The 13,324-nt window shown below is 55.1% G+C and overlaps 1 protein-coding gene across 1 annotated transcript in view; it reads left to right on the forward strand.

Annotated features, from left to right (window-relative positions):
* The first annotated feature begins 532 nt into the window (after nucleotides 1-532).
* Nucleotides 533-13,324, forward strand: part of MGAT5B (alpha-1,6-mannosylglycoprotein 6-beta-N-acetylglucosaminyltransferase B) — an 81,109-nt gene continuing 68,317 nt past the window's right edge. Inside the window, exons 1-2 of the mRNA XM_058817352.1 lie at nucleotides 533-746; nucleotides 7,582-7,694. Coding sequence (XP_058673335.1) covers nucleotides 679-746; nucleotides 7,582-7,694 — 181 coding nt within the window. The 5' untranslated portion in view covers nucleotides 533-678. The remainder of the gene's footprint in view (nucleotides 747-7,581; nucleotides 7,695-13,324) is intronic.

The raw sequence follows: 13,324 nt of genomic DNA on the forward strand, positions 1-13,324 counted from the left end.
TCAGCTCTTTGTCTTCTCAAGGACACCACCCTGGTCCCCTTGGCAGCACCCTGGAGCACCCGGGGACTTTGGGGAGCCACGTTGTGGCCGTGACTGTGCCCCCGAGAGAGCTGGGGCCGCAGGGCTGCAGCCTGGTGCTGTCAGAGACTCAGACCCGCTTTTACCCACAAGGGAGGTTTGCCCTGGTCCTGATCACCCCACAAATCAAACATCGCCCGGGCACGTTGCTGGGTGGCATTTCTGGTCATCCCTGCCTCCCGGGGTCCCCACGCCGGGATCTGTCACCTGCGCGGGGATGCTGCCGCCCTCTCCGCCCACACCCGCTTATCCCCCCCGCACAAAACGCCATCCCCTCAACTCGGGGGGGTGCCCACCTTCACCTCCCCCTTCCCCGCTGCCCGAATCCCCCCCCTGTGCGGGCGCGGTAGCCGCTAGATGGCACGCGGAGCGCGGCGGAGCGCGGCGGGGGCTCCGCGGGGCGGCGCGGGGCGGAGCGGAGCCGCAGCGCGGGGTGCGCGGAGCGGAGCGGAGCCCGGGGGCCCGGCCATGGGCTCGGCCGGCAGCGGGCAGGGGCAAGGCTAGGGCGGGGGGGGTCCCCGCAGCGCCCCCCGCCCCGCACAGCCCCGCTCGCCGCTGCTGGGGGGGCGCGGGGCCGCCCCCTGCCCGCGACGCCGAACGATGATCACTGTCAACGCGGATGGCAAGATAATGGTCAGGAGATGCCTCGTCACCTTGAGACCCTTTAGGTAAAGTTGGGATTTCATCCCGGCGCTGCTGCCTCGCCCGGATGCTGCGGGCGGGGAGAGAACGGTGCGGGGGCTGCGGCTGCGGGGCAGCGATCCGGGCGGGGATGGAGCCCGGCTGGGGATGGCGGGGAGCGGGCAGGGATCGGGGCAGGGAACCGGGCAGGGTCCGGGGAGGGAAACGGGCAGGAATCGGGGCAGGGATCCGGGCAGGGTCCGGGGAGGGAAACGGGCAGGAATCGGGGCAGGGATCCGGGCAGGGAAATGGGCAGGGATCCGTGTGGGGCGTGAGGATGGAGCCCAGCTGGGGATGGCGGGGAGCGGGCAGGGATCGGGACAGGGCTGGGGATAGAGCCCAGCTGGGGATGGCAGGGATCGGGCAGGGATCCATTCAGGGATCTATGCAGGGTCCGGGCAGGGCTGCCCGCGGGGCAGGGATCCGGACAGGGATCCGGACAGGGATCCATGCAGGGATCCATGCAGGGTCCGAGCAGGGCTGCCCGTGGGCACCGTGTGGCTCCTGCAGCTCCCGCTGGGCGCCGGTCCCGGCTCGCCCCGGTGTCTCCGGGGTTATCGCGGGGCTGCTGCCGCTGGCTTTTCTGGGAAAGGTTCTTGGGGATGTTGGTACTCGAGGGGATTCGGTTCCTCTGGTTTGAGCGGGCTGGTGCAGCTGGGGATTCCGAATCCCGCCCTGAGCTGGCAGTGGGGCTGGGGTGGATGTCCAGACCTGAACTCCTCCGGCTCCAGCACACCCGTACCCACCCTTTGCTTTTTCCCCTTGCTGGAACTCCCCATTTCTGCTTCCATACATTCGCTTCCCCTCTCCAGCCCTTGCTCTCCGGCTTCTTTGCTTCGCCGGAGACGTGCTTGGGTTGGTCCCGAGCTTGAGATGTTGGGAGATGCTGGCACTTAGGTGGTTTCCCGATGGGGAGAGGGACCAAAACCCCTTAGAGATAGAGGGGAACGTGCCGGGGGACGAAGCTCAAGGTGGGGCCAGCCCAGCCCAGCGGCTTCCAGCGCTCCCTGCTGTGTTTGGAGCTCTGGGGTCACCGCAGGGATCGGCTCGGTGCCTTTTGCTTAGCCCGGGTACCGCCGGGAGGGAGGGAGGGAGGACAGGCTGGGCTGGCACTCAGGTGTGAGAGGTTTCCTGCCTCTCCTCGGGAGCTGCTCGGCTCTGTTTGCACTCAGGTGTGAGAGGTTTCCTGCCTCGCCTCGGGAGCTGCCTGGCTCTGCTTGCCTGGAGCGATTTCTGCTCTGGATGCCGCGGCACTGCCCTGGGACTGAGGAACGTGGCCAAGGGGATGGCACAAAGCACTGGCAGAGGTGTGAGGGCTCCCAGAGCTCAGGGATGAGCCTGGCAGAGGTGTGAGGGCTCCCAGAGCTCAGGAGTGCAGCAGGGAGTGACTGTGGGGACACAAGAAGGGCACACACACTCATCCCAGGGGATGCTCTTTGTCTGGCTGTTTGCTCTCCTAACTTGGGTTGAGTTCCACAGTGAGGAGGTGGCTGGCTGGAGCATCCCTGTGCCCTGGGCATCACCCCTGAGGCAGGGGAACCCCATCTCCAGCAGTGACCTGGGGTCAGGGTCAGGGGAGAGCACAGGGATGGCAGGGTGATCACAAAGTCCCATCAGGGGTGAGGATGAGTGTGGGTGAGGGGTTTGTGGTGGCTGGATGGCCTCTGGTTGCACAGTCCTGGCCATGTGCCCTGGGCTGGCTTCTGCTCTCCAACCAGTACAGACCAGTGCTGGTGCCACTGGAACCACTGGGGTTACCTTGATTTAACAGCCAGGCTCTCCCTGTGCAAGAGGAGGAATTCCCAAGCCCCTCTCCTTACTGTCCCACAGTGCCAGGACCACTGCCCCTCCTCCCTGCTGCTGCCATGAGTGTCACCCCCCCATGCCACAGTCCTGTGTCACCTTGCTCCCAGCCCAGCGTGGCTGAGTGTTGGCACTGCCCAGCTCCAGCCTGGTGCCAATCAGCTCTGCTCCCCTAACATCAGCACCCCCATCCTCAGCTGTGGGTCAGGGATAACCCCCAGCAGTTTTGTTTTATATTTTATTTTATTTTATTTTATTTTATTTTATTTTATTTTATTTTATTTTTTAAATTTATTTAAATTTATTTAAATTTATTTTAATTTATTTTTTATTTTTAATTTTTTTTATTTTTATCTTCAGTGGGAGAAGGTGCTGGCAGCCAGGATGGGTCCTGTGAATGCACAGGTTCCCTGCTGCTGGCTGGGCAAAGCCTCCCTGCTCTGGGAATCCCTGGTGTGATGCCCTGCCTGATGGGGATCGGTGCCATTGGCAAACAGCAGCAGGAAACCGGATCCTGTGCACCAAAACATTTCATTAACCTCCCTCCAGACACGCTCAGCAAAGCAACGCAGAGCCCTGAGCTGGGAGAGCACCTGCAGAGAGGGAGCAAATCAGTCTGGGAAACCACAGGAATGGCCAGGGGTGGCTCTGACTTCATCTCAGCACCAAAGGGGTCTCACCCGTGATGGTGAGAGGCAGGAGAGCTGGGTCCAGGCAAGAACTCACCAAGGAGCCCTGGCCCACCTCACCCAGCCCTTGGCTCTGTAGCTCTGTTCACCAGCTGGGAACCCAAGCCAGGCTTTCTGGGGGATGTGGCAGTGGTCAGTGAGAGCTCCCTCTGGTCCCTGCATGGATCCCATGGCTGAGCATCAGTGTGACAGCACCACAGCCCTGTCAGGCTCCAAGCAAAAAGGGTTTGAGGGAGAGGAGTCATTCATCAGCCTGACTTCTGCTGGTAGGAATGGTGGCTCAGCTTTTGGTAGTTGAAATCGTGTCGAATTAAAGGTGTTACCTGACCTGCAGCCCTTGGTTTCCCCCTGCAGGATTCTCCTGTGGGTCCCAGCTGGGGGATGTGGCACCATGGGCACAGTCCCAGTGTCACATCCCCAGTGCCACAGCCCCATCCTGCTGGGTGTACTGGCCTTCCTCCCCCAGCACATCCCAGCTCAGCACTCTGACCCTCCTGGTCAGAGTTCCTCAGTTCCATGGGCCAAAATCCTCCATGGCTGGGGCATCACTTCCAACTTTCATTTAATTTTCATTTAACACTTGAGGAATTTCACTTTCTTTTCTTTTGGGCACCAAGCCAGAGCCCAGAATTGTGAACATTTCAGTTTGGGGAGGATGTGGAGAGTGACTTGGCACCAAACTGCGCCGAAGTGATGAATTAAACGTGACATGGATGACAGGCAAAGCCAGCATGCAGGATAGATGTTATTTGGTCCTTGGAGCTCCAGAGTCTTCAGAGAGTTTTGATTTTGGGGGAGAGAACCCAGTGCATTTAGACCATCTGGGATCTGGTATGTTTTACCTACTTTGCTGTAAATTTGTTTTCTGTATAGGGAGTTTCCACTCAGGTGAGTCTGGTCCAGGCACTTTTATTCACCTGGAGAACAGGAGCAAAAGTAAAGGATTTGGGGTTCTCAGGCTGAAAGCCCAGCCCTGCACCACCCCTGCTCCCTGGAGCACTGCTCTGGGCTGGATCCACTCATCTCCCAAGGACAGCAATTCCAGTAGAGCTCCAATTCCTCTTTTTTTCTTTTTCTAATTTTTTTTTTTAAAGGAAAAAAAGCATCTTGCATCTCCCCTACTCTCTCTGTAATCCGGTCAAAATGAAAAAGGTTTAGTTTCCTAGGGAGATGGTAGAGCACAGATCACCTTTGTAGCTTTTTCTTCCCTTCCCCTTTTTCTTTCTGCTCAGTGTTTAAGGATCCCTCCTTGCCAGACTATAATTATGAAGATTAAAAAGCATCACCAAGGTCTTGCATAATGATGAAGATATTGTCAATAGGAAGTGTGGGAGCAGGATCAGGGCTGAGCATTTACTGAGGTGATGCTTTTTTAAAATGGGGATACCAGGACAGGGCCATGGGTGGGTTTTGGACCAGGATGGACCCTGGGGTGCAGGACCTGCCTGGGCTTTGAACTCTTTCAGCTTGTTTCTTCTCCAGCCTGCTGTCCCAGACAGCATTCCCTGAGGGCAAATTCAGCCCTCCAAAGCCAAGCTGGGTGCAGCAATCCCCTCCAGGGTGCTCCTGAGAGCCTTTCCCTGCGCTGGGCTCAGGCTGTGGCAATGGCAGACCAGGCACCGACGTCCCCAGCTCACCCCCTCTCCAAGCTATTTATGGGACACCATGTTACTCTGCAGCATCAAGGACGCTCTGCTGCCTCCACCATCACCTCCCTGCTGCAGCTGGACCTCAGCTCTCTGCAAACCTTCCTCCCAGCCAGCTCTGGAGGGGCTGAGGGCTGTGTGGTGTCTGTGTGCACATCCCACAGCTGGGGAGGGGGTGGCTCTGCTCCACTGCTGACTGCTTGTGGGGCTGTGCCTGCAGGGATGGGAGCCTGGATCACTGAGTGCACAGTGGTTTAGGTATCCTGTAGAAATTGCTTTCCACTCCTCTAGGGGCAGCTCATTCAGAAATGAAGGGATCTGAGCTGGCCCAGGCTGCACGGGGACGTCAGGCAGTGCTAGCGATGCACTTGAGCATCCCCTCACCAGGTGGGTCAGCTCACCCAGGTGGGTCAGCTCACCCAGGTGGGTCAGCTCCAGCTCTCCCAGGTTCAGTTCTTCCAGGTGGGTCAGCTCACCCAGGTGGGTCTGCCCTGCCAGCTCTCCCAGCTCTCCCAGATTCAGCTCTCCCAGGTTCAGCTCATCCAGGTGGATCCCCTCTCCCAGGTTCAGCTCACCCAGGTTCAGCTCTCCCAGGTGGGTCAGCTCCAGCTCTCCCAGCTCTCCCAGCTCTCCCAGCTCCAGCTCTCCCAGGTGGATCAGCTCTCCCAGCTTCAGCTCTGGCCTGGCTGTCAGGGAGGGTTTGTGCTGGTGCTGGGTGTGCTGCTGGCACAGCTCATTGGTGCTGACAAGCCCAGGGTGCTGCTTTTACCCCTGATTAGGTGGGAGGTGAGAAGGCTGACATGCCCAGAGCCAGGTGCCCCTGATCCATGGGGATGGGGCAGGGCTGATCCACAGGGATGAGCAGGAGTTGTCTGCTGTGAGCAAGGCGGACCCTCTTGGAGCAGGCAAGGAAACCCTTTGTTCCTGAGCTGGCTGCTGCTGAGATGAGGCTGTCCTGGATCTGGGCTCAGGTGTGTGCTGTTTGTGTGACTGCAGCATCAGAGCTGCCTGCACGGAGGTGGGAGCTCAGGGCATCCCCTGGCAGTGCCCAGGAGCCTCTCCAGGCAAGGAAAGCCTGGCTGTGCTGTGCAGGGACAGCAGGGAGCTCCTCCACCAGATCTCCCTGGGGAAGCCCAGCCCTTCTTGAGCTGCTTGACCTGGCACTTGAGCTCTCCACAACATCTCCAGGCACTAACAAGGGCTTTGAAGCAGGTCACTTTATTTGTTAGCCCTTTCCAGCAGCAGATAATTGCAGTGCAGAGCTGAAGGCTGTTCCTATTCCTGTGCCTTTCAGCTGTGCAGGGATGCTCAGTGGAGGGCTGGGGGCTCCACTGCCCCTGGAAAAGCCTGGGTGGCTGTGCTGTGGCAGCTCCTGAGCCCTGTGGAGGATGCTGAGAGCTTGTAGGAGAGCTGAAGGCTGCTGTGCTCTGTGCTTTGCTTCCCTTTGGCTCAGGGATGCTGAAAGGCAGCAATGCCAGGGCACCCCTGAGGGCTCCCTGCCCCACTCAGGACTGATTTACCTGTTACAAACCTGTTGTTTCTCCAGGCTGGCTGGGGTTGTCTTTTCTCTTTCTCCTCCTGGAGATTTCCCCTGGGTTTGAATCACGCTGCTGCTCTGGGAGTGTCACACTGACACCTGGCAGTGGCTCTGCCAGGGCTTTTCCCTTTTTTTTAAATTTTTTTAATTTTTATTCTTTGTGGCTGCTGCACCTCCAAGGAGTCCTGGGGATGATGGCAGCGTCTCTGAGCAGTGGAAGGAGGCCAGACATCCATCCCTTGGCACAGAGCACTCTGCTTTTCACTCCAGCCTGGCACAGAGCTCTTGCCTTCAGCCCTTCCACGCCCAAAAGAGGGACTTGGCTGAATTTGGGCAGGGCAGGAGCAGTGCTGGGAGCTCCTGTCCCTCCTGGAGGTGCCATCCTGCCCTGTGTGTCCCCTGGGAGCCACTTCCCTGCCAGCTCTGTGAGGAAAGCAGGGCTGGGATGGCCCCAGGCCACACGAGTGCAGGTCCCTGCTTGTCCCCTTGTGCACAGGGCACACAATGACAGTGCTGCTGGCCTAGTTACAGGGGAACAAAAGGCTTTGTATAAAAAAACTAAAAGGTTTTTTTTTTAGATCCTTTGGGAGGAAGGGAAGGTAAAGGTCTCTCTTTACTCCTCTCTCCCAGAGGAACACAGGAATTGTTTATTGTAGTTGTTCCTGTGCTCTGGGCTGCTGGGCTGGCCCTGCTGGAGCATCGCAGGGCAGTTGTGGTCTGGTTTGGCTTCCCTGCTGAAGATGCAGATCCACCACTCCCCCTGAGTGCATGGGGGTTTCCTCAATTCCTGAATTCCTCAAGGCCTCAATTCCTCAATTCCTGAATTCCTCAAGGCCTCAATTCCTCAGGGCCTGCATTGGAGAGGCTGCAGGGATTTCAGAGGGGGCTCTCAGGCAAACCCCCTGCTCAGTGCCAGGGTTTGTGTCCTGGGCTCTTTGTGAAGGGTCTGGGGTGAGGTGCTGGTGGGGTTGGGGCTGCACAGATGCTGCTCCCTGCCAGGGCTGGGTGAGGCACAGGGATGGAGCTGGGATTGCCCCAGACACCCAAAGCCTCTCCTGCTGCTGTGCAGAGGGATTATCCCAGGGGCACGGGGTGCTGGGGCTGGCTGCTCCTCACACCGTGCTCCAGCTCTGCTTTCTCTCTGCAGGATTTTCGTGCTGGGCATTGGATTTTTCACGCTGTGCTTCCTGATGACATCCCTGGGAGGGCAGTTCTCAGCCAAGCGCCTGGGGGACTCCCCCTTCACCATCCGCACCGAAGGTGAGCACGGCCCCACAGCCTGGCCTGGCTCACTGGGAACACACAGTGTCTGCTAGGGAAGGCAGGAACCTCCCCTGACATGGAAAATGCAAACCCCCTCCCTCTGAATTATTATAATTTTGGAATTAAGGGGCTCTCGGGCAAAGATATGGGAGCAGGAATAACAGTTATTAGGGAAGAAAATAAAAAGATAAAATAAACAATGTAGTAAAGCAAAACAACACTGACAGAGTCAGAACACAGCCTGACACCTGACATTTTGAAATTAAGGGGCTCTCAGGCAAAGATATGGGAATAGGAATAACAGCTCTGTACTAGGAAAATTAAAAATACAAATGCAATTGTACAAACAAACAAAAACAGCACTGCCAGAGTCAGACCATGCCCTGCCCCTGTGTGTCAGGGTGGTGTCCCAGCCCCATGCCATGGGGGCTCAGCCCTCCTGCAGTGCCAGCTGTGGCTCTGCTGCAGCAGGGATCCTGCACAAGGGGGGAGTTTTCCTCTGCAGCTCCAGGGCTGCTGCAGATGGGCCTGGGCTCCCTCTGGCCATGCAGGGCAGCAGAAAGCTGCTCCTCTGGCAATGCAGGGGGCAAAGGCTGCTGTGCTGTGCCAGGCTCAGATTGGATCCAGGTAGGAATGCTTGGCTCCTCCCCTGGGCGGAGCATCTCCCCATGGGATGCTGGGATTGGATCAGCCCTGCAGGGACACTCAGTGGCCATGGAGAGCAGAGATCTCCTGGAGGGAGGGTTGGCTGTGGGGGAGAGAAAGGAAAAACTGCCCCATGAACAGCAGAGAACTGCCCCAGCTCTGACAGATGGTGATAGAACACACACCCCCATTTCCAACCTGAGATCCTCATGTGGTGTCCCCATGTGCTTGGTCCAGCTGAGCTGATGAGTGCCAGGGATGCAGGAGGATGGTGCTTGGATCTTCCATTCCCATGGGTGTAGCCATGATATTTTCTGAAAAATCCTTTCCTTAGTATTTTTTCTCCTGAGAAGCTGTGAGGCCTCAAGAACAAAATGTAAACAATTGTTATCTGCTGCTGTGGAATGCAACAGGTGCATCTGGGATTGGTCTCATGTTGGTTGTTTCTAATTAATGGCCAATCACAGTCAGCTGGCTCGGACTGTCTTGGTCACTCACAAGCCTTTGTTGTGATTCTTTTTCTATTCTTAGCCAGCCTTCTGATGAAATCCTTTCTTCTATTCTTTTAGTATAGTTTTAATATAATATATATCATAAAATAATAAATAATAAATCAGGTCTTCTGAAACATGGAGTCAGATCCTCGTCTCTTCCCTCATCCTCAGACCCCTGTGAACACTGTCACACCCAGCTCCTTCCTGGCCCTTTTTGGGATTTTCAGGATGGCTCAGAGCCCTGTTGGCCTCTCTTGCCGTGTGTGGCTTTTCCCTGTGGCTCCAACCTGGCTGTGCTCACACCCAGAGCTGTGGCAGGTGGGGCTGAGTGCTGGGGATGCTGACCCTGGCTCCCAGCAGGAAATGGGGAAGCAGCAGGATCAGGATCAGCACTAGCAGCAGTGTGGGTGTTTGGGCTGCCTCTGGTCTGACCTATGGAGGGTCTGGCTCAGGTGCTTGGAGGTCTTGGTGGGTTTGAGCACTTGGGGCCTGCAGGGAGTGGAAATTGCTCCTTAGGGAAGGGGAAATAAAAGGCTTTGTGGTTTTATGCAGGTCGTTTTATGCAGGTTTTATGCAAAGCCTTTTTTTTTATGCAGGTACTGAAATGTAGAAGAGAAATATTCTGATTTTTAGCAAGTGTTATGTTGTATTTAACACCTATTTTGGCAAGACGCAAAATCAGCTCAGGAGACACTTGTGTGGTGGGACAGTCACTGCCCTGCTCTGGGAGGACACTGCTCCATGGACTGAACTTCCCCTGATGTTTTCTCTGAGATTCCAGTCAGGTGAAATGCACAGAGGGAACTGCCCGGCTTGAGCTGCCCTGAGCAGGGTGAGATGGGCTTGGTGAGGCCACTGTGGTCTTCTCCTCCCATACTAGAACCATGGAAGGATCTGAGCTCCACAGCCTCATCCAGAATGTGATTTTGGAGCATTAAATCCCTTCCTTGAGGTGCTGGAAGAAGTGCCAGCTGCTTCCCTACAGGAGGAAGGGGATAAAGTGATGTTTTCCAAAGGCTGGATGGTGTTAAACCTCTTAGTTGACCTTCCAAGAGCTGTTTTTTCAGCCTGTGGCAGCTGGATCTGTGTTCTCCCTGTGGGTGGAGGACATGGTGGCTGATGTTCCTCCCCTCTGCTCCCCTGGCTGTTCCCATCACCAGCTCCATTCAACCCCTTTCTGTGTTTTCCTGGTGGCCCCAGCCTGGAGCAGGTGGCAGGGTCGGTGCTTTTCAGTGCTCCTGCCCTTGCTCAGGGTAGGTGTCCCCATGGGGAGGGTGGGTTTATGTTCCTGTCCCCAAGCCAAGCACATACCTGGTGAATGGAGTCTGGTTTGAGGGGATTTCTTCCTTCCTGGGATAAGAAACAGCACAAGGAGAGCGGGCAGGAGCCCCCAGACCAGCACCTTCTCCAGAGCTGGCATTTGAGGAGATGGGCTCTGAAAAATTGCTGAGCTTGAAATGAAAGGTGTCATTGTCACAGCTGCCCTGTGGCCCAGAGGAGCCCCAGTGTCCCTGAAAGGTTTGTAGAGAACTGAAGGAAAGGCAGAAACGCCGATGAGCTGTGGGGCCAGCTGAGCTGTGGCACAAAACCTTTGCTGGTTCTAAATTTGAGGGTGAAATAATGGCAAAAATACCATTACTCAGCTCTTCACCCCCTTTCTGGATGCCTTGGAGTGGTTTTTCCCATCCTTATCCTTAATTTAAGCCAGACCTTTGAATCCACTGGCTGCATCCTTGTCTATCCCTTGTTTCCTGGGAGCAGTGTCAGCACAGCCCCAAATCAAAACAAATCTCCTTTTTCAGACCTTACACCTCAAATCCTCCCCATTCAGGGGTTCAGGTGATTAAATCAAGGTGTGTAAAAGGGTTCTCCCTCCTGCCTGAGCCTCTCTGGCTCTGCTGGGGGCTGTGAGCACCAGCCCTGCTGGCTGGGAGAGATGCTGCTTTGCTCCAAGGTGCTGCAGGTTGAATGCTGCTTCTGGTCTCATTTAAAGAAGAAAATAAGTAAATTATGACCTAGGTCTTCTAATTTTTCAAGGTGCTGGTCTCTTAGCTTTCTAACTGGGTAGATGAGCTGATGAGCTGTGGGGCCAGCTGAGCTGTGGCACAAAGAGCAGCAGAGGTTTCCAGAAACCTGCAGAAGCACCTGGGGTCAGCCCAGAGGGCTCTAAATTTGGGGTGAAATAACGGCAAAAATATCATTACTCAGCTCTTCACCCCCTTTCTGGATGCCTTGGAGTGGTTTTTCCCATCCTTATCCTTAATTTAAGCCAGACCTTTGAATCCACTGGCTGCATCCTTGTCTATCCCTTGTTTCCTGGGAGCAGTGTCAGCACAGCCCCAAATCAAAACAAATTTAAAACAAAACAGATTTAAAGCAAATGTCCTTTTTTCAGGCCCTCACACCTCAAATCCTCCCCATTCAGGGGTTCAGGTGATTAAATCAAGGTGTGTAAATGGGTTCACCCTCTTGCCTGAGCCTCTCTGGCTCTGCTGAGGGCTGGGAGAGATGCTGCTTTGCTCCAAGGTGCTGCAGCTTGAATGCTGCTTCTGGTAATGCCTGACTGGTCTCATTTAAAGAAGAAAAGCAGTAAATTATAACCTAGGTCCTCTAATTTTTCAAGGTTTTGGTCTCTTAGCTTTCTAACTGGGTAAGGCAAATCCTGCTTTGTTAGAAAGCTCAAAAATTCGGTGCAAATCCAATTTTTTCCCCTATATTCAGTGGCTTTGCCAAACAAACTATTGCTTCCAGATGAATTGCTGCACATTTGGCTGTTGTTGTGCTGCTTATTGAGGAAGATGAGCTTCATTCATGGCCTCACACACTGGTTTAAGCACAAAGCATCCTCTCTGCTGTCTCTGGAGGAAGATGCTGGAGGGAGGTTGTGTTCTTTGTCCCCAACGCTTGGCAGGCACAACCTGAGAGGCTTTTCCTCACTCTTTAACACCTGGTTCAGGCTTTTGGGGTTCATCCTTTCCTGTCACAGCTTTTACAGAGGCTGCTGTGGTTCCCACTGTGCTAATTTTATTTTCTGAAGTACGTGCTGCCTCCCAGGCTCAGGATGAATTTTGATTTAGGAGTGAAAAGGGGTAATAAAAGCATAAAGAGCCATTAACATTCCTCCTGGCCACGGTGGGGTGTTTGTAGGGACTGGCTGTGCCCCAGGGTGATGAAGCTGTTCCCAGGGGTGAGTAACCCCCAAAGCAGAGTGGGACCAAGGCTCAGGGAATGTGCTGGCCAGGAGCTGCCCAATGTCACCACAGACTCTCTCTGTCACCTGGGACAGGCTGTGGTGTTGAGGGGAGGATCTGGTGGCTGGAGAACCAGGAATCCGCCCATGGCCAAGGCAGGAAGGGTGGGGAGCTCTTGGATTGCTGTTGATAATTGCTGTCCCAAGATGTGCAGGATGTCTCTGCTTTCACCCATGCAACTGAAGAACGAGTCTGGACTCTTCACTTTTCGGTCCTGAGGTTGTTTATTAATTCTTATCTATAAAATTTTCTTTCTGCCCAGCCGAGATCTGCTCAGCAGGGCAGCCACAGGCACCCTGTGTTGTCCTTTTATACTACAAACTATGTATAACATATTTACACTTAATTCCCAATGCCTATCACCTGTGTTAGACAGTGAGCTTCTACTCTAAACCAATCCCAAAGTGCCAACATCACTGCAGAAAATGGAGAACAAGAAGAAGAAAGAAGGACTGGACACGCCCAGATTCCTCCATTTTGTCCCCATAACTCCCACACCAAAAATCCTAAAATCTACATTTTCACCCTGTGAATATTTTATTATTACACTATTCAAACCTGTGTGACTTTCAGGTCCTCATACAAAGCTGGCAACTTACTTCAGGGGTCAAAATCAAGTCTCCAGGTGTTCTGAGCAGCATGCCAGGGTCTCTGAGCCCCCTGATGGGGTTCTCAGGGACTCTGGACATCCAAAGGGATGTGCTGAGTTCCCACAGGGAGCCTCCCTGGAAATGGGAAATGGGAAATCACAGCCTCTGGGGAGATGGGAAAATCCATCCCCGCAAACTCTGAGGTGAGGGGAGGGCAGGGCTGAGCCCTGTGCTTGGGGCAGGAGCTCAGGGGGCTCTCCTGGCTGAGGGGAGGTGCAGCTCACGTGCAGTGAACATCCAGGTGCTGCTTATTAGCACTGTGAACTCTCCAAAGGTCTGTTTGAATAACAAACTGGCATTTAATTAACATGTGTTCTGGATCCCAGGGAAGGCCAGGAAATATTCCTGGCAGGGGTGGTGGCTGTTCAGCACACAGTGCTGGGCTGAGGCGAGCTCAGAGGGGCAGGTTAATTGTGCTGGGCTGGTGATGAGCTTTTGGTGTGATGAGGGATGGGAACCTGCACAAACCAGTGACCTGGGGAGAGGTCCTGGGTATGGCCTCAGCTCTGCCATGCCCAGGCCTGAGTGTTTCCCAGGAATGGGCTCCTGGTGGGAAGGAGCCTGGTCCCTGCTCCCCCTGGGCTCCT

Source organism: Ammospiza caudacuta, chromosome 19 (genome assembly GCF_027887145.1).
Source record: "Ammospiza caudacuta isolate bAmmCau1 chromosome 19, bAmmCau1.pri, whole genome shotgun sequence".
Lineage (NCBI taxonomy): Eukaryota > Metazoa > Chordata > Aves > Passeriformes > Passerellidae > Ammospiza > Ammospiza caudacuta.